Here is a 21,948-nt window from a genome sequence, read left to right on the forward strand (position 1 = left end):
TTTTACGTGTCAAATGCCCAAATCACTCTGCCTTTTCCTTTTACCTGAGGACGACCAACGATACTACAAACTTCCTTTGGGTTTCACGCTTTCTTCCGATATGGCGTCGTCATCTGTCCTTACATCGCCAAAACCAAGCGAATCCAAAATTGTCTCCACCCCATTTAATTGGGGATTTTGATCTAACTGCGCGGGCTAAACACGTTTTGGGGCACGGACCAAAATATGCCATTGCGCCTAAGCTTGAAGCCGTTGACCAAGTAGCGCTTGTAAGGAACATAGCTGCCAAAGCAGCACATGAAAGGAGCCCGCAGGTCATTGATGAAGGAATTCAGGTTTTTGCAAAGCTTAAGCATCAAGCCCTCCCACGTCTGAGCTTCGGACCGACCGTACAAGAACTGAGAGGCAAAGATCTTAAACTTTGCCTTTCCGATAAGGAAGGAGGATTTGTGGTTCTTGACTCAGGGGCTTTTGGAGAGAAAGCTCTTCAAGCCATGGACAAGAATTTCGTTCCAGTGGATGTCAATAGAACTAAAGTAACAAAAAGAGCCATTCTCACGATACTAGAGAAAAATCATCAAGGGGGTTTGTGCTCCAAGATCAAGGCAGCCAAGATTGACCAGTTAACGGTGTTCTTCTCCGTCAAAACGCACAAAGAGGGAAGTCCGTTCCGGGCAATTATTTCGGAGAGGAACACGTGGCAAGCTTGCGTGTCCAAATTTCTCACCGAAAAGATCAACCTTGTTTTGATGCAAGACCCTTTCCGGATTTCCAATTCTGAAAATGTGATTTCTTTTCTTAAAGAAAAAGGGAACATCATCGTTTCTGCGTTTTCCGTGGACGTTCAAGATATGTACTACTCCATCCCGCATGCACGTCTACTACAAGTTCTTCGGTCAAACATAGAAGATCAAGGCCTCACGTCATTCCAGAATGCGGCAGGGATGCAAGTAGATACCTTCTTAGAACGTTTGGGCTATTACCTATCAGCCACGGTGGTAGCCTACCAAGATCGCCACTACGCGCAGAAAAGCGGCGTATGCATAGGATCCAAAGTGGCCCCACATCTGCGTGAAGTTTTTCTCGGAGCGTGCGGGCGTGCCATCCAAGAAAGTATTAAAGATCCAAGAATCGCAGCGATATTTAGGTATGTCGATGATTTCCTCATTTTATGCACTACAGAAGTTGACGATCATATCGACGGGTGCCTCAACAACATCCTGAGGAGTTTTCAGCACTCATGTATGGGGCTCACTTTCACGCATGAGCTTCCAGAGAGGAAAATCATCAAGTTTCTGGATTTGGTCTTGGTGTTCAGAGCAGAACATGTTTGCTGGAGATACCAAGCCCGTTCAGGCAAAGGGTTTCTCCCCTTCTCGTCGCAGCATTCAAAAACTGTCAAGCAGGCGGTAGCTTTCACAGCCCTGTTTTCTAGCATGAAGAAATCCTGTGAGCATCAGCTCTCCCGAAGTTTTGAGTTGCAAATATCCAGACTCAAAGACGCGGGCTACCCGCGACATGTAATTGCCTCCGTGTGCGAAAGAATTTGCCGCACCATCAAGACGACTTGCGGACGCAACGACCCTTCCACACAGCAAAAGAAGAAAAGTAGACCGTTTGTGGTTGTTCCATATATTCATGGGATTACGCATAGGTTAAAAAAGATGTCCAATCGACATGAGGTACAAGTGCTATGTTCGGCGCCCAATAAGGCCTATTCGTTGTGCCGCAGGGTTAATCAAGGGCAAACCAGCAACAGCAAGGTTTGTGGCACCAATCACAGGACGGTTTATGCCCAGTGCGACAAGGAGGTTATATACCACATACTCCTGACATGCGGCCGCTGTTACATCGGCCAAACCGGGCGGTGTATAAATGATAGGACTCGGGAACATGCCAATAGCTTGAAGACCTTGACGGCAGCAGGTCACTTAGCCCTACATTGCCGCGACTGCAAGTGCAAGGCGAACCTAGACAAAGTTACCGTCATGGGGCACCATCGAAACCGGTTTGCACGCGAGGTTTTAGAAGCTTTAAACATACAAGAGAAAGGGGACATGTGTGTTAGTTCACCCTCTGTGACCTTAACCAGAGAAGAGAGAACGTTCTTGCGAGGGGAAGTACCGCCCACAAGTAGACAGACGAGGAGGATGCCTTAGTTTAATAATGAGGAAAAAGAGGAAGAAGTGAAGCAAGCTAGGTATGATTGATCCTAGCCTGTCGATGAAGATGAAGTGTTTCATTAAATTTCAGTTGGTAGTCCAGCGGTTGAATGCGTCTCTCTCGTCCTTCTTACATTTGTGTGCTTGGGTTGTTCAGCTGGTGTCTATTAAAAACGAGAGGAGCAGCAAATAAAAGCGTAACACGAGCTTTCTGCGAACTTGGGTTTCAAAAGCAGTCACTCAGTCTTCACGTCGTCAGCACTGTGATGTTAAACGGAGACAACCGATACGCAGTTACTTCGTGCACTTTACGTCTTACTTTTGCTAATGCTCGAGTCGCAAATCCTTCGTCAACCGCACATCACGGAGGAATGGAAACCGATGCGCGAAACCAGTCTCAAAAGAGCAAACTCGAAGACGCTGTTTATCACGTAGCGTGAAAGAAGGTTGAATCGCTTGCCACCAGATGGCAGGGTGCAGAGTAATTGCAAATATCTAGGCTAGGTGTCGCTAGGTACCGCCCAGTTCATGTTCTACAAAAATGTTTTAATTTTCTCACGCCACCATCGCGCTTCGGGATTTTCGGGAACCTTTATTATACTCACCTGTAGACATATTATGCATGCTACAAGCATCAGCTGAACATATACATTGAACGCATACACATGCGTTCAATGGTTGTATGGATGTTCAGACATCCATACAACCGCACACTAACCCGATCACTACTCCCGAGCTCTGAGTTTCCGTCTTTTATACTGGTCGTTTTGAACGTACGGAATTTCTCGATGACTGCTTAAGCAATAAAAAGTATTCCCAGCATGTTGACTTTTTTCCAGCAATGTCATACCTCCGAGAGAACTTTGAATGGCTCAGGGGATGAATCTCTTAGTAAAACGAAAACGCTCAATCATGCCGTAATTATTCGAAAGCCAATATATCAAGCCGCTCCAATGCGGTTCCAAGCCATGGGTTTGCTTCCCCGTACGGCACGTCGTAGCCAAAAACGTCAAAGTCAAATTTGGGGGTTTTACGTGCCAAACCAACGACGGGCATCTGGCACGCCCCAGCAGAGGACTGAGGATTAATTTCGACCACCTGGGGATCTTTTGACGTGCAACCGAAAGCTCGGTTACACGGCGTCTTCTCCGCAATAAGACCTCCTTCAGATTGCGGGCACCTCGGCCGGGATTCGAACCCGCCACATGGGGATCCTTAGGCCGGCGCTCTCACCTCGGAGCCACCGAGGCTTTTTTTTTTCTTTATTGTCGGAGCCACCGAGGCGGCTGACAAACGTCGTAGCCAGTATTTCTACTGTAGTGCTTGTTTTTCTATTTGTGCTTTTTGCGCACGGCTGCAATTGTTGTCTTGAATTAATCTCTGTAGAGCGAATATTCACTCAGCTGGAAGTGATGCTTCACGGGCTGAAAAATCGCTTTTCGATTAATTTGAATGCAGTCAAAGCCACGACTTGCGGCAGGTGTTAAGCGTACGAAGCTACGCCGTGGCGAGCTTGAAAATGTCTAGCGCTCATCCCAGCCCGCAACTTGGAGGGCAGTTTCTCCAGGAACCGCAGTATATTTAAACAGCAAAATAAAGGATATAGTTCTTTTTTTTTCGAGTTCACCTACCATTTTTTTAATGCTAAAGTTTCAAACTGCAATAATCGTATTTTCCGTCACGTTTTCGCCCTATTCAGTCGTTTCCCCAGACGCAATCGCTCTCGGGGAACACAAAACCGACAGTCACATTGGCCACTGTACGATAGAAACTTACGGTTTAGAGCAGCGTTCCAAAATGACGATCCGCACGTCGTAAGATTGATCCTAATCCCTCAAGTGGTCTTAAACTCTTTGATGTAAAGCGGAATGTCAACCTCTGACACCCGCCCACTCCGACCACGGCCCGACCAGTGGCATCAATGCCCGACAGTTTACGTCATCTCATCTTGTTGTTACACCACTGATTCGCGAACACACGGTCACATCGGCGATAATTCCAGTCTTCTGTTCACAACGCACAAGACTGCCATCACGATGTTGCTGCTATGTTGCTGACACGCAGAAATACAGAACCACGTTGATTGCTGGTTGGCTCTCGGAATAGGAAAACAGAACAGAACTCAGCACGGAGGGTACCAGGGCACCCGGCAGCAAAACCTGCCTATCTTGGACTCACTTTCTGCGATTTGCATAACGTCGAAAACGTCGACACAGTTTCGCGTGGTTCCGCGTGGGTCCCGCAATCCGCAGACGGCCATGTTACTCAGTGTACGTAGCGCTGCTGGCACTGCTCCGGAACTTCGCTGTTTCTAGCGGCTTCGTTTGCTCGTTTGCTAAAATTAGTGGTAAAAACGTCAATCCAACCGAAATGTTCTCCACGTTTGGACTAGAAAACGGAATTACAGGCGGCCTTCGCTGCAGCCAGTGGGATGGCATCCCGTGATTTTTTGTAGCTATAGTCATAAAAAAAAAGTCGGCCCGGAAGTCGGCTGGTTGGCGTTACAGTATAAAATTCTATGTTGTTCGGTGGGATTTACGAGTGATGAAGTTGTCAAAACTGGCGGGCGTTGGGCTAGTTGGTTGGTTGTTCATGCTTGAAGTTAGCCGCCAAAACAACAGCAATACAATGATCAATGCAAAGAGGACGAGAAGCCTCGTCCTGTTTGCATCTATCCTTGTGTCCCTGTTGTATTGGCGTTTAAATTTAAGCATGACGGACGGAGCCGACGGAGGAGCGACGAGCGGCGATGCCCGAGATCGTCGAGATGCAGAGTCTGCGAGCCACCAAAGCGTGACACCCGCGTGATAACGCAGAGCACCGCTTGAGCAACGGTTCTGACGACGGAGAACGACATCAAAGGTGTAGTGTCTATTAAAGAGTCAACTTACAAATTGTTTACGATCGCGGCGATCGCGCTTGATTCCGTGGACGAATCGTGCTGGTGTTTCCTAACCGCGATGGGATTGTGTTGTGTACGAAATTGCAGTAATTGGTCTGAGCGGTCGAAGAAGTCGCCTACTGGTGTTTTGTTTCATCGGTGAGTGGATTCACCCTTTGCTGATGATACGCTTCATTGGCAAACACATATTTAGTTCACTAAATGACCACATGCTTGAGAATGAACCTATGGAGAATCACACCTATGGCCTCATGCGGTCTGTTGCACAGAAGTTCATGAACATCAGACAGCGATGCATAAGCACGGTGTCCACAGATGAACTACACCAACACAAAGTAAGGCGAAGTCATGCCGAACTCGCACAGTTCAAAGGCCAGTAGCCATTTATATAAGCCAGACTTAACAGATTACCATGTCTTCTGTCAGCCTTGCAATTATTTTGTCCGTCCGAAAGGGGAACCGTAACTAGTTTATAAGTCAATGTTGTGCTGCAAATTTATTGCTATGCTGTAAATAAAAGTTGTATATATTGTTTTAATTATCGAAGTGATTCCAATGTAAATAAAACACGTGAATTAAGACACTTCGAGACAAGTTTAACTAGACTTTTGTTGCGGTGACAAAATGAAGTTGCCTCAGCAAGGTAAGTAGATATCCCACGAGCACAGGAGGGGTATAGAGTTCACCATTATTCGTTTTCATTCCTGTGTTGGATCTTCTGAATTTTCGGACGGACGCCTCGCATCGCTAAATCTTTTCTCGTTGCCGAAGACATCGCGATGACAACGTCTGCTCTTGTGCGTTTGCGCAAAAAAAAATTCTTTATTTTTTTTTAGCAATTTGGAAGAGAAGGCTAAAGCGCATGGAAGGACCACTGCCCAGGACCAGCTTGCTCGAATGCAGCGTCTTAGGTGAGACGGACTTAAAAAGCATTGTCAAGGCTGGAGCGCGCGAGACGCGATTTAAGATTGAGCGCTACCTTTGACAGCGCTTTCTTGAGACAGTGTCTGCTGAGACGGTGCTTCGAACGAGCCGCTCAACTGACGTTACGAAGCCTCCTAGACATTCACCAATGACGTAGGTGCACTGCGAAAGAGTGCTTTAGTTCTGAAATTGCACTGTTCATGCTATATTCGGAGCGGTCGAGAATTACAAGGCAAAAGAACAACAGGCAGACGCTACAAATCTGACACCCACCGCCTCAGCGCTCACTGCCTACTCCGTAAACACAAGGCAAAAGAACGGCAAGCAAACGCTACAAATCCGACACCCACGACTTTCGCGCTCACTGCCTATTCCGTAATTACAGGGCAAAAGAAAGACAAGCAGACACTAGAAATCCGACACCCACCCCCTCCGCGCTCACTGCCTACTCCGTACATTCAACATACTACGGCTGACCATAATAGCGCCTCTCCTGGAACCTACCAGAAAAAGTCACGTGGCGGGGCTGACTCGTTCCGAGATGCATACCGTTTCCGGAAAAAAATGTGAAGTAGGTAGGGGGAGAGGCGGCTTGATAAGAAGGTGCCTTGCAGAGGCTAGGCACGTGACGTTATGAAATCTCCCTGGCTGCAGCTGAAGCTCAACCAACTCATCAACATTTATTAAACAACGTGCGCGGCGTGTTTGGAAAAAGGAATTTGAAAGATGAGTCGGGAGGCCAAACGTTTTCTCCCGTCTGCCTGGAGAAGGAGAAAAACGTCTCGTTCCTCTATTCTCGTGTCCGCTTGGGGGCGCGTCAGTAGATGGGAGGAAACTGCGCCGTTGCTATCTTTTTCCTCAATTTTTTCTTAGGGTGTAGCTCGACGCTCTAACATTTGACTGAGTATATTCCAGCGTAGAGTTAGGGCGATACAGATTCGTCAAGGTCATTGCCTCCTTATGTATTACGCTCCGTATCTCGAACACATGGTTTAGAATGTTAGAGAGTCAATTACTCGAGGTTAGGGTAAACGCAAATCTTCTAGAAAAAAGGAGAAGCGTTTCTCTTGCTCAAGCATGCGGCAATATCCGCTTGAGTCCGTTCGGATTTTAATGTCAGCGCCCCCTACATAGTGACCAAGGATTCGGGCAAAAATAAAAGCATGTTTAAGCGATTCAAATGCTGTGACTTGCGGGAATCCCCATTGACCTTTTGTTGTGGTTTTGCAACACCGTGTTAAGACTTTCGGTGAGATCTGAGAAACCAGGAATAAACTTTGGGAAGTAGGTGAAGAATTCAAGAAAGGCAAGGATCTTTTTCGGTGCTTTAGGAATGGGGAACTCAGAGACAACATTGACTTTGCTTGGCCCTCGGCCAATACTGTCTTAACTGACAAGATGTCCCAACACTCCAATTTGCTTGCTTCAAAACGTGCATAGTTTTAGTTCAACTGCAAATTAGCGGAGCGGAAGCAGTCTAGAAAAATGGTTGGTCACTAGTAATCGCACAAAATATAATCTTAATCTCTTCATTATAACATTCCTTCACTGTTAAAGAAATGGCATCTTCAAAATAACAACATTTTTATGCTTTCTGCAACAGATCATCCTGTGTATTTTGCTTAAACCTGAAAACAATCTGCTTCTCTTCGGACCGTATTTGTTGATTTGTTAGCGTATCATTATTCCGCATAACATGGAAAATATGTAAGTTTTTCTTTTTAAATTTCCGAAGTTGTTGCTAAGATTGTATGGTACCCCACACCATGTCAAGCTGCTTTTTAGCAGCTTTTTCTCCGGGCCTTCCACCCGTGCATACCTGGGAAATGAAGCTTTAAATATTGGATTGAATTAAACCTGACGGAACCGATGTAGACAGACATGATGTAGAAAAAACTTCTTCGGGATGGCAAAGGCAGATATTACAGGTCAAACCATGAAGTATCATTCTATCATTTGTTCGAAGGTCGAGGGAGCTTTACAGAGGCCAAATGACATCACATTAAACTGGAAGAGACCATCCGGTGTGAAGAACGTAGTTTTTCACCGTCGGAAATATCCGCTACGGAGAACTACAGATGAAAAAAGTAGGACCTTTGAAGCGCGCCCAGCACGTTGCCGATGCGAGGGAGAGGGTAGATTCTGTTTTGTTACCTTGTTAACGCGTGGAAAATCCACGACCAGTCTTTTCCTTTACAAGAGCGCCGGGAACGACCAAGGGCTAGATGATGGCTGAATAACAATGTTCAGGAAATCAGGGACATAGCTTGGGACCACTTTGGGTTCCGCAGGTCAGATATGGTAATGCGGCTCTTTAAGAAAATTGGGCTTCCGGTTTCAATCTGGTGGTACACACTCGATTTCTGTGGTAGTGTGGGCCGACCACAGTAAAATAAAGCACAATGAGCTGCAAAGAGGCTGGAAAGAGCTTGCCTTTGGTCTGTTGTGAACTTGCTGCATTGCAGGACTCAGTTTCTGGGTAAGTGGCCGAGACTGTACGTTAAACGTGTCGTGAGTCAAAATGACTAGGCTTTCATGGTTGTGCGACCGGATGGTTACGATACCAGCACTTCGAGGTAGTAATAGTGGCGCTACGGAGGCGTAGGTAATATATAAATGAACTTGGCTATTTGTTTCTGCGACAGATAGGGTACGGTACAGGTAAACTGTTTTGCATAAAGGTGGTAACCAATGGCTAAACAAGTTTGTATCACTTCTTGGAAGTTGAAATCAAGCTCGAGTACTACCGCTACAGCAGTCAATGGAGGTATGACTACATCGGCTGTAGTGTGATGGACAACAGTATGAAACTTCCGTCAAAACTGTTCAGATACAGCTGATCTCCTCAACAGTGAATGACGGCATCAGCTGATTGCAGGAAGTCCTACGCCAGTATCACGTCAGCTGCACAGGTAGAAAAAACTGTGAAGATGCAAACGTAGCGATTGGAGCCAAGGGTCTCTGAGAGGTTTGAGTAGCCGAGGGGACAAATCAAGTTTGGTTTTCTCTTACGTAAATACCGTCCAAATGCCGACGTCAACACTTTACGTAAGCGGCGTTCTAGATTCGTCAGAAATATATGATCTGGCAGCACCAGTGTCTATGAGGGCTTCAATTTTAAGTCCATCAATTTCAACAGCAACAGAAGTTGGGCCATCTTTAGATGAATTATTATCGCAGTTTGATAGTGCAGTTTGACCTCCCTCGAGAGCGCAGGCTGCGGGTTTTCGTTTGACGTCGGTTTTGAAAACGGCAGCGGAATTGAGGGGTGACACGGAGCGTTGCGTCTTGAGTAAGGAGACGGCGGTCACTGCGGTTGTTACGCTGCGAAAGGGGGGCTGACGGCTGGTAGTCAAAGGAACGACTTCATCGGCAGAGTAACGGGAGTGAGGTTGAGAGAAACGACGGTATTCATGGACATCCATGCGACGGCGGCAGTAGCGAGCGATGGGAAAGGGTAAGCTCCAGTGGAAGCAGATGGGTAGCTTGTCATCAGTGCTCCAAATGTCCCTTCTTCGAAATGGTGGATGGGTTAGTAACGCCTGGGGCGGCTTCATAAACACGAGGACTGCGTAGTAGTGCCGGGAGTCATGAGACCGGGAGCATAAGAGTGGCAGGGGGGACGATGGACGAGCATATGTTGGAGTTGGCAGTCTGAATGATCCAAGCGCGTCACGAACTTCGTCCTTGACATCTTTTTGGACACCCTGAGCCTGAAGGCGGGGTTCGGTCACGTCAAGACGTGCACGGCTCTGGTCAAGAAATGAACGCAGCTCTTCACAAATGATGTTGCGAATCAATGCCGGCAAGTCGACAATGGCAATAGATGCAAGCGATACTTCTGGAAGGCTTTCCAGCGGAGCATTTGAGATGCGTGCGCTTGGCAGCTCTTCGTACTTCCCGCACTCACCGCTAAGGTCTTAAAATTTTGTGGGTTACTTTAGGGCGACGATAGGGAGGAGGTCTTGGAATTACCCCTTGACCAGGTGACGGAAATGGTATTCCTCCATCATTCCTGCATCCACTCGACTGCAGAGGCGAAGGACATCCTCTATGTAGCAGGTGGAATACTCCATGGCGGCTTAAAATTGGCGAGGAAGCTTATCTGTCGCTTGCTGCTTGCGTGGCTCAAGTTTATCGAAGGCGTACGCAAATGCTGCTGTGGATGTGTCCCAGAAGTTGATTCCGTCTTCGTGCTTGTTAAACCATTTTAATGCAGTGTCCTTCACAAAGAACACGACATTTGTCAGCGTGAAGCTGTTGGCCATTCTCCTGTGGTAAGTTGCACGGTTGTAGAGGTTGAGCCAATCGTGAACTTCGGTGTCAGGTTAGCCAGCGAAAATAGGTGGGTCCAGTTGCCGGTTCTTGACCACCGGTGGCTATAGAGTAAAACCGGGAGGGGCAACACCTCATAGACTGGAAAGCCTAAATGATAAATTTTCCTGCGTCACTAAAGAAAGCCACCGTAGGCCAGAGATTGGACCGGAGTGCTCCATCAGCGTTGTGCTGGAGCTTGTGTCGAATCTCTCAGAGCACGACTCCTTGCCATAGCCTGAGGCCGAAATGGCGTCCAATTCTTGGTCTACGGTGACCTTCTTTAGTGACACAAAAGAATTAAGCATTTGGGTTTTATTGTCTAGGAGATGTTGGAGGTGGTCGCTTCTTGTAAGACGGTGACAGTGGTGCACACACTACGAAACTCCAGAATATAAATATTGGCAGAGAGGTCGGGAACTTTACTGACTTTGACCACTTGTGGTGATGTTAAAAGAGACGGTTTAATGAGGGTCAATGACTGATTTTAGTTGGGTTCGAGTGACGAAAGATCGTTGTCCACTACCTGAGAGCGCGCGCTTCCTCGCCCTTCGGCTTCATCGTTTGCTCCCTAACAATATTAAAATCAAACCAGTTATACTCACATTGAGTTGCAGCTAGAATCACGAGCAGCATGTACTTCATGCTGATAACTTAGCACGCAGTCCTACAGGAACAAAATATGCAGTTACAAATTACGGGCTCCGAGAATATACGCCCAGCGCCAAATGGTTAAAACCTAGCACACGTAGCCCAACTTTGCCCAGACAGTTATCACGAATACCCTGTTTTTATAGTAGCAGATCAGACAGAAGAGGTTGCTACGTCAGCCTTTTCTCTCCGCATTGGTCATCACTTTGCACATAAAGGTTTCTTCTATGCTCCTCTATAAACGTGGGGACGTCATTGTTATTTACATAATCCGCAATTTTAATGTTGGATTTAAATAACAATCTCAGAAATTAACCTTTGCTTAAGCTTTGAGAGTCGGCGCTATTTCCGTCAAAAGCTCGCAACTTGACTGCAGCTGGTTTATAAACTCACAGTTTTGCGCGTTCGCGGAAACAGACGTATATATCGCAAAAATCTTCAAATCACGAACGATATCGTTTATCAGACATATTTCACAAAAAACCCGAAAATGCATGTAATACTAATAATAATAGTGTCTTTATAGCACGGGCCAGATTCCCTTCGTTGATTTGGCACCGTAAAAACCCTAATCTTCAATTTAACAACTCTGCTTTTCACGTGTTGCAAGTATCCTGTGTGTACTAATAAGGAGATTTGCTGATCTTGTCTTGCTTTTGTTTTTCGCGATCAAACATCAGGTAACCAAGCATTTGTTTACAAATTTGCTCGATTCCAAATTTTTGGTTTATTTGTGCTTTCTTAGAATCTCATTAGAAATTTTCACCCTCCGTCGCGTGGGTGCTGCCATCTTGGAATCACGTCACGCGGCCGCCATAAGGCGGCTCCAACTCGTCGCTACTCTCTGCCCTCCGCGGCTTGGCGAAATCGATGTATTCGTGTTTTTCGTCGCCCCTCACCGCGATAATTTGCCTTGCTTAGTGAAGTGTCGTCTGACACTTTATTTACTACCTAACTTAATCCCGTCGTTGTGAGCACAACTTCTTTTCTTGATTTATTAACGCGTTTGTAGTACTAACGCCGTCGGCGTACTCCATAGGTGTCAGGAAAGGTGTCAGCGTTAGCGCTGGCGCACATTCAGTATGATGACAGGTCAATTATTTATAAGAGCGCGAAATTGCTTAAGTGATAGTGGCTCAATAAGAAGCGTGAGGTATATTTATGATCACGCATTTATGGTCTTAAGCAAGAAGGCAAATATAGTCAAAGCAAGCAGCTACTATGTGTGCTTTTTCAAAGCATAATGCTCTGCCTGTATAACAAATACAAAATATTTGCTTTTGATAATATGGTGGAATAATTTTTGCGGTGTAAACATTTGCTTGATCTGTTTATTTATGATTTTAAATAAATTATACATTGTGCTCGGTCTCTTGTCTGCTGTCTTCAGTCATTTAATTTTCTTAAGATATCCAATTCAATTAATTTATTAATACAAAAAGTGTTGGGCTTCCCAGGTAAAAAAACGTGTCAAAGGCAGCTTATGAGAGCCTTACAAAAGCGACTGAGGAACCCAATGTGTGAAGCCGAAAAGAAACTGCCTGCATGGAAATTACTTGAGTGCAGCGTTGTCGATGCTGGATATTGAAAGTAAAAAGGGGCATCTTTTAAAACAAATGAGGATTTTTTTACTCAAATCCATTACGTTGTGCCTGGCGTTCGCCTTGAGCCAGGCTTGCTGGAGGTCAATTCTTTTGCGCCATTAAATTTTATATCTCAAATTACACGAAAGACAGACGTCAGACTTCACTTGAAAGGATGGTCCCTTGTCTTCTAGTCTAAACAGGCTGCAAGGGAATCTCCGTATAACAGAGTAAAACATATAAAATAGCGCAACAGAAAACAAGGACAAGAAGTATACAGGACAGGCGCTATAACCGAGTTTCCTATGGTGAACACAGTGAAATGCTTCTAATGGTTGCTTCATTAGGGCAGTTAGGTGAAAAACATATCTGCTCGGCGTGGGGTGGAACATCGACACATCTCTCGAGTAATTACATTTTTTTTTAAAGAAAGCAATAGAGACAATATCGCTTCTTTTTTTGCTTTTTATGCGTCAGAACAGGGGGGTTTCCCAGTTGGAAATTTTCACAGAATGTTGGTGTCCTCAAAAATGGAGCAGTGAGCACTAAACTTGAGATTTCGTCGGCTCTTGGCGATTGAGCACATTGTAAAATTGTCGACCTCTTTTATCACTGTACATACATGTTTTAGCCTTTTCCTTAGTTTATTCTTATGAAAACTAGTGTCAGCTGGTACGTCCAGTACGGCCGCAGACATCGATAATCTTCCTACTGCATTATTTCATTTGTTTCGCTGTCCAACTTGTCCGAATGACGAACATGGTCAGATAAATGTGTTTGTAAAAACGCCCACAATTTAGGCTCAGAACCCCGTGGTAGTTTTTAAGGTGGCCATGGGCGTACCAAACGGGGAGGCAAGGGGGGCGCTTGCCCCCCCCCCCCCCTCCAGTTCTCAGAGTGTGGGGGGGGATGTGTTTTGACCCCCCGAAACAGCCGCCACTGGGCAGGGCAAACACTGGAGGCGGCGCCCAAGGGATACCAAGGGCATCGACCCTCGGCCCTGGGGGGGAGGGAGGGGAGGGAGAGGGGAGGGAATTCGGGATGCCCCCCACTCAAAAACAAGTTGGTACGCCACTGAAGGTGGCACATTACCACTTTATCATTGGTGGTGTACCAGAAGCGATACATTTATATCAAAAACAAAGCGAAGCGACATAACAGCCTAACACAGCCGCCAGCCTACTGAAGCCGAAACCAACCAGAATGAAGCCACCTTATGGAGCCGCGTGTGTAAGTGCCCTCTGCCTGCCGGTCAGGTAACTACTGGGACGAAAACCTCTATGACTAACTACTGACCACATATATGTTTTTGTTCAGACCGCATTCTTGCCTTCTTTGCATATCTTCGACGGAAAGAAAGAAAGAATTATATACCGTCAAATAAGCAGTGTTCAATAAGATGTTAGAGCCTTAAAAAAAACACTGAACGATGTGTCAGGTTGATTGGGGCTTTGTTGTTTATTAAATCCAGATAATTTTCGAACACAACTATGCATTGACTGCGCGATATATTCGTTAAAACAAGCGAATGGTGCGCTAATCCGAAGAATGAAACTGCGTTTTTCCCTTGGCCCAAGTTAACTACTCAAGCATGTGATGGCGTTTTCAACGTACATACGAATGCGCATGATTTAGAAAGATCTGTTTTTATCCAATCGCTATTGAATACATTCGGATCGTCCTATTTCTTCCCCTGGAAAGGCTTGTGTCTTACTGTTTTCATGTTCTAATTTGTTTTTTTAAGAAGTTTAATAAACGGGGACAGCTATCAATTCCTAAAGTCTTTTATCTTTGTGACGAAGGAAATGTTTTTTTGCCCAATGGAAGGCTAAAGTATTATTACGTGTACCTATATTTCAATTGACTGTTGTTTTCTCTGTTCACAGGATATGACGTTCACTGTGCGTCAACCAACTGCACAATTCGGAATGTTAAGGAAAAGAACGCCTTCGCGATTTTAGGAAGTAATGACCTTCTCTTATGTTGTTGATTATTTTTCCGGAACGCATAACTCATCTTGATAAGTTATTACACACGCTAAGGCTTTCAATTGTGTTTCGCAACTCTTTTAAGTTCACGACCTGGGCGCCATCATCGAGCTGGGAATTCTACTGAAACACCTTACGTTTAGGGAACGAAATGTTTCAATGAATAAATGTTTCTAAATGTCGGTGTTAATTTATAGCTAAGTTGGATGTTGATGCTTCACAAAGAAATTAATTTGCCGTTTCTATTACTTTGACTGATATGCAATTGACAAAAAGGACCGACATGCATTAGTTTTGCAACGGGGGATGTCACTGGTGAAATAAATGAGCATCACTAAGAATCTGACGTTATTGTTGTCTCTTTGGGTAAGGCAAACTAGATTACTTTTATTTTGTTTTAGATTTCCTGTATAAGAAACACATACATATGACACTATAAATGTTCGTTCGTCAGTATTCATATTAGCTAATATGCTATTATGTTTTGCAAGCAATTGTCAAAACCCAACTGTAAAAGATGGCCATTATTGGCGCAGTTCAAGTTTATTCTGCTGAAACATACTTATAAAATTTTGTCTAATAGTAAATTACGAACATAGAAAATCTGGGATAACAACGAATATCAAAGTTAGAAAGGTGATCCACACTGGTTGCCAATATTGCGGAACAGTGGTATTTAACAGGATAATTACATTGGCGAAATTGTTTTGTGATTGGATTACAAGATTAGACAGACAGGAACATAATTGGTCAATAATATTGCGCTAAAATGGCGCATTATTAGATACCAATATCGAAAATTGTGGCGGAATACTGGAAAATAACATAAAAAATCGCGGCATAATATTTTATATCAATATTGGAAATCCAGGATTTTAAAGTGATACCAATATCAGAAAAAAGGCCCATAATTGTATACCGATATTGGAAATCCTGGCTTATTGTTGGAATCCAATATTGAAAATCATGGCGTAGTATTGTCTAAGAATATTGATATGTAATTGGATAAATTAGGATGCCAATGTAGGAATATTGGATCTTCATTGGATCGCCACTGTCCCAATATTGGAAATTTCATTGGTCCAACGTTGGAGCGGGTTGCGCCCCAATATTGGAGTCCAATCAATCGAATATTGTCCGGAAGTTTGGCCAACATTGGTGTGCTGCCTGAGCCATAGTTTTTGCCAAGGGATGTAGTGATCGCATAATCATATAAGATATCCTACGCAAAGCCAGTGTCCATCGAATAAATATACAGCCTAAGCCCTTCAAGTATTTTGTCGCCGTGTCAAGATTTTCTAATTCAGACATATTTTCCTTCATCGCACTTAATCAAAAGAGTTTAAAGTTCAATAACGGACCACTTATGGTGTATAGCTTGTTCTATCGGAGAAATCAAAAAGCAAATATGAAAAAAAATATGTTAATCTCAAATTCAGAAATAGCAGACAGCAGTCATTAAGGCACTTTGATGGAACTTATTTCGACGGTACTTCAGTTCTGATCGGAAATATTCATTTGCCTTATAACTTATTACGTAGACCTCAACTTCTAATGTATCTATGAATTTGCTTCCTAAAAATTTTCGTCTAAGGCTTTTTTTACAGCAAACAAAATATTTGTCGAGTTCCAAGACAAGGACTCTCAAGCTAGGTATTTGCTTTTAAAATGTAATGTTATTTGACAAAAAATTTAAAAAAAAAATAAAAAAAAAACCGGAGGCGGAGGAAGGGGAGCCAGAAAAACTTCCGCTTCGTTTATGAACCTCTTTAACAGCTGCTTGCGATATTTTCTATGCACTGCTACAGATGTTACTCCTACATGTGTGAGTGCAAATTACAGCTTAAGGTTGGAATGAACTTTGCTGGCATTAAACGCGTTTTCTCGTACATGTTAGAGCTATGCCTTTAACGGAAGTAGAGAATTGTCGGCAAATTCAACTATAACGTCACCGGGCTTTGTGAATTAGTTTTTATTTCTCAATAGACAGTAGCATTACGACTACCTTGCAATGACCAATGCTACCATTACAAATGTTTTCTCATATGTTAGAGCTATGCCTTTAACGGAAGTGGAGAATGGTCGGTAAATCTAGAAATAATGTCGCGAGATTGTCTGCAGAACGCCCTTATTCTGTTGAAAAAAATTCCTTTATAAAAAACCGGCAGGATAATGACTTTCACGTCAGGTGCCTTTTGCAGTCATCATGGAATTGTTAAAGTTGGTTGTATGCATTTTCGTGTAGACGGTGTCTGCTGCGGTAATACTTTTGTATATCTTATATTATGCGTGATACTGGGGTCGGTTTTCTGCGCGATATTGAGTTCCATATTTTCTCCTTCCTCTTCTCTCCACTCTAGAAACACGTTCACTTACTTAGCAACATAAATTGAAATTGCTTGGCTCGTTGTAATTTTTTCATATATTTTATAAAACTGTATTGAAGACCATATATACTTGTAGTAAATTTCCTTTCTCTAAAAGTTTAGTATGTATACAGGTCTTCAGTGAGAAAATGAAGTGAAAACTGCCGTTCTTAGAGTGTATATATCTGCCCTAAGAAGTAATTTCACAAAGGCGTATGTGGGTTCCAGGCTGCACATATGCTGCGAGTGACGCAACAAGGCACCATTTTTCCTGTTTTCCTCAATCTCAAGGTCTTTCACAGATTCAAGTGTCTTTCTTGTCGTCACCTATTGATGCTCTCAAATGTCGTTTATGTCTGCCACCGTCTAAGTGTGATGTAAAAATTTCGCTTTTCACCTCGTCTCAGCCCATTCGACTCCCGTATGTGTTGTTTCTTTTTGCTTTTCCGCTGAGTGTCACAGAATAGCTATCGTGTCAGCCTACGAAAGCTTCATTATGGACGACACTGATGTTCACTGTTTAGCAAAAAAGGATGGACGCGTTTCTTTTATTTAGACAAAGTGTAGTGTATAGTAGTTGTTGTTTTTACCATGCCCTGTAGGTACAGGGGTACCAGACCCGGACACACTACCTCATGGAAGCTTTTTGTCAGGTGCCCTCAGCACAATATTGCTGAAAATAAATATTACTTACTTACTTACTAATACACACGGTGCTCCTTGAGAGGCTGGCTACAGTTATTTAGTAAAAACCTCATTTTTCATTTCAAAAACGAAATAAAGCCGTATTTTCTCATGAACAGGAACGTAATTTATTGTTGTAGCATAGGGGACTGCTGGGCTAGATCGTTAAGTGGCGTGATACAAATGCACAAGAAAGACGAGGCAAAGTCGGTAAAAAACATAGTCGCGGGTCAGGTGTGTTCCTGTTTTTGAGCTCTTCCATGTTCGTCTTGTTCTTTTTGCGTTTTTTTTCATTTTGTAATGCATAACGATTAATTATAACTTTTTAATACTTGAGCGTCGACTTAGTTTAAAATTTCATATTTTTACAGCTTAGGTATAGGCAGTGTAAATGTTATATGTTATGACTTTGTCCGAGTCGCCGAAATTAATAAAAATATTATATATATATATATATATATATATATATGTGTGTGTGTGTGTGTGTGTGTGTGCTTGTGTGTGTGTGATCTAAAAATTTCGCTTTTCACCGCGTCTCAGCCCATTCGACTCCCGTATGTGTTGTTTCTTTGTGTCAGGTTGACACAAAGTTTGCTATATGCCGCGACAACGCAGCATACAGCAAACCTTAACATATACGGTAGTAGAAAAGAAAACCTCAGTAAATTTGTCGACATATTTACTGAGATTTTCTTTTCCACTACCGTATATGTTTAAGTTTGCGGTATGCTGCGTTGTCGCCCCACAAGCCTATGAGACACCAAAACTTCGAAATCGTATTCTATAGTTTAATATTTTGCCGGACGCACTGTGCCGTAAAACCACGGCAGGGAGTACACATTTTTTTCTAGCACTCAGTAAAACGCTGCGCTTGCCTTAATCATATCTGAATATGACACAAATCAAAGTCAAATTGGCCGTTTTATGATTTATACAGCGTCTGTATACGACAAGTGGTGCTGATAGTGCACTAACTTCAAATCACATCAAATCACATGCCTAGCTGGCATTCATATGATTTGTTTTACTTTATTAACGGGTATAAAGAATGATTCCTTAAAGTCAATACGTTCGTTCAGACTAATATTGTTCTATTATTTACTTATTTCGTTCTGCGGTGCAGGATCAGACACGCCGAGTACAACACCTGACTACTACGAATACTATTCCGACTACCCTGGCGGGAGGAACCCTGATTATCAAGAAATTTGTTCACAATCCGGCGACGCGGGCAGCACTTGCACATTCAAAGGTCATCGTAATCATCGACAACAACGCTTCTTTTACAATACATCTGCAGGAGACTCCCAATCATTCGCTTACAGGGGGTGCGGGGGAAATGGAAGCAGCTTTATGACCAAATTAGCTTGTGAGCATCATTGCAAACACGCTCATAACGACGACAATAATAATATAGACCACCATCATAAAAATTATAACAAGTGAATGACAGGAGAAACAGAAGGGGGAGGAGTGGGGGTCCTCTTTAGGAATAGTGGGAACTGGGACAGGGTAAGGACACATTGCAAAGAGCACATCTGGGTAACGGGCTGCATTCGGGGAAAGCAAGTTGCAGTAGGAATAGCCTACATGTGGACGGGCAAGGAAGCCACACCCAAGATTACGGAACACCACGAGTGCCTGAGAGAGGACATAAACACCCTGTCAAAGACACATGAGTGCATGCTCCTAGGCGATTGGAATGCTCATCTGGAAGATCTGGATGGCCACACAGACACCAATGGTAGAATGTTGGAAAAACTGGTGGAAGAAGAGAATTTGGTGATTGTGAATAGACAACCGAAATGCAGAGGAAAAACGACCTGGTCGGCGAGAGGAAGACAATCAAATATTGACTACAGCTTCCTAACTCCCAACCTATATGAAGACCTAAAACACATGGAAATTGACGTACAGGGGATGAGCTGCATCGGCAGTGACCATAACAGGATAATGCTAATTTTTGGAGGACATGAACGAAAAGAAAAGCAAATGTGGGATTACAAGAAAACACTTTCCAAAGGGGAAATAGAGGCTCTGGTAGAAATAATAGAGCAAATCCCTATTGAGAGAGAAGAAAGCTATAGGGAGCTGATGCGTAGAATCAAAAGAGAACTTGAACAAAGAAAGCACACAGGCTCACGCAGGAAAAGACGATACACCAGGAAAAGATGGTGGGATAAAGAAGTAGAGGCAGCAGTACGAGCAAGGAAACAGAAAGGAAGACAATACCGGGCGATGGTAAAACAAGGGACCCCCCAGGAAGAGAAGAGCGCATGGGAGGAATACCAAAGACAGAAGACACTGACATCAATAATAATTCAGAAAAAGATAACCGAGGCCGACAAAGCTTTCATGAGAGAACTGAAGGCAAGTGGAAAAGATGCCCCAAGGAAATACTGGAGGTGTATAAAGAAAATAGATATACCCACAAGGACTAAACAACACCTGAGAAGAGATGACAGACAGGAGCTCTTGGAAGTATAATACTGTATCCCCCTCATTGAAGAGGTCATCAGAAAGACTTTTGGGAGAATGGGGCCAGCAGAAGCGAAAACCAACCCGACCTTGAGAGCAGAGGCAGGAAGAGATATACTCAGCAGGTCAAATGGAAGTGCAGGACATGAGATAGACTGGATGACTGGGGCAATCACGCAGGGTGAACTCAAGAGAGCGTTAAAGAAATCAGGTGGCCAAACAGCAGCAGGGATAGACGAAATCCGCATGGCAGTGATTAAACGTTTGGGAGAAAGAAGAGAAAACCTCAGGTGTAGTCTCAATGAGATACTACAAACAAAACAGATCCCACAGGAATGGAAAGTAGGACGAATGAAACTCATCTTCAAGGGTTCGGGGGAGAATACGTTGCTGAAAAACTACCGTCCAATCAACATCACCCCAGTAGGCTATAGAATCTTCATGAGGATCATGAAGCAAAGAATACAACGATGGGCAGAGAAAAACCACGTTTTGGGAGAACTACAGAACGGCTTCAGGGAGGGAAGAAGACTGGAAGACAACATCTTTGTACTAGGACAGAGCATAGAAATCGCCTTGCTGGAAAAAAGAAACCTGTTCGCAGGCTTTCTCGACGTGTCGAAAGCATACGATTCAGTGGACCATGATTTGCTGTGCCAGAAGCTAGAAGCACACGGCCTAAAAGCAGAAGTAATCGAACTACTAAGGGAGACATAAAGGGGTTCAAGTGTGATGATTGAGTGGGAAGAACACAGAACAAAAGAGATCAAAATTTGCAGAGGACTCCGACAAGCTTGCCCTCTATCCCCACTACTATTCATGCTATACACATGCGATATGGAACAGTAGATACAACGAAGTAACAAAGGTTTCGACTTGACGTACAGGAAGATGGGACAACTAGTGACACAACAGCTACCGGGGCTCCTTTATGCAGACGACCTAGTGCTCCTCGCTGACGCACCACAGGAGCTTCAAGAACGTATGGAAATTTGTGGAAAAAAGGGGAAAGAATTCAGACTGGAATTCAACCCGGAGAAGTGTGCAGTGATGGGGTGGGGAGATGTAGGACAGTATAAAGATAACAAATGAACAATACAGGGGCAAGAAATCAGATGGGCCGAAAATTACTAATATCTGGGCGTCCAAATGCAGGAGGGGCCTAACTACCTCAGAGGTCACGAGGAGCAACTTCGAAGACGGGCCCTGAGGTGTAAATGGATCCTGGGTAGGAAATCCCTCTGGACCTTTAACAGGTTTGAGGTGATGCGACGACTGTGGAAGATGATAGTGGTCCCGGGCATCACCTTCGGAAACGAGGTGATCGTTCTGTCGTCGAACACTCGCAACTTCATCGAGACGAGGCAGCGAGAGGCCGGAAAAATGGCACTGGGGGCCCCGTCGAACAGTCCAAATAAAGCAGTCCAGGGAGACCTGGGCTGGACGAGCTTTGGGGCCAGAGAAACGGTGGCCAAGGCAGCCTACAAGAAACGCCTGGCCGGAATGAACCACACCAGATGGGCCCACAAGATCTAGGGATATGCGATCTACAAGGACCATAATACAAGATGGAGAAAGAGAACAAGGGCACTCTCGTATCGCCATAACATCCCGGTACAATCGCTGGCAGAGCCGGGCGAGGTGCGAGAGGAATATAGGAGGACAGACGACAAGGCGGTGAGGATGCTGGTGCAGGAGGAGGAGCGGCGACGGTGGAGAGATGGAATGGCCCGCAAATCATCTCTGCGGAGGTACAGGTCGCACAAGGAAAGCATCAGGAGGGAGACCATGTATGACAATACAAGAGGAAGCGGCCTGCTGTTCCAGGCTCGGGCCGGAACGCTGGGAACAAGGACATGGAGAGCAAAATTTACCGAAGACCTGGAGACCCGCTGC

General features: G+C 44.4%; 1 protein-coding gene across 1 annotated transcript in view; it reads right to left on the reverse strand.

The window, feature by feature from the left end:
- Positions 1-10,947, reverse strand: part of LOC120836541 (inter-alpha-trypsin inhibitor-like) — a 31,794-nt gene extending 20,847 nt beyond the window's left edge. The window contains exon 1 of the mRNA XM_040205503.1: positions 10,908-10,947. Within this exon, the coding sequence (XP_040061437.1) occupies positions 10,908-10,947 (40 nt within the window). The remainder of the gene's footprint in view (positions 1-10,907) is intronic.
- Between the last annotated feature and the right edge of the window lie 11,001 nt (positions 10,948-21,948).

This window comes from Ixodes scapularis, unplaced genomic scaffold (genome assembly GCF_016920785.2).
Source record: "Ixodes scapularis isolate PalLabHiFi unplaced genomic scaffold, ASM1692078v2 PGA_scaffold10__122_contigs__length_95168666, whole genome shotgun sequence".
Lineage (NCBI taxonomy): Eukaryota > Metazoa > Arthropoda > Arachnida > Ixodida > Ixodidae > Ixodes > Ixodes scapularis.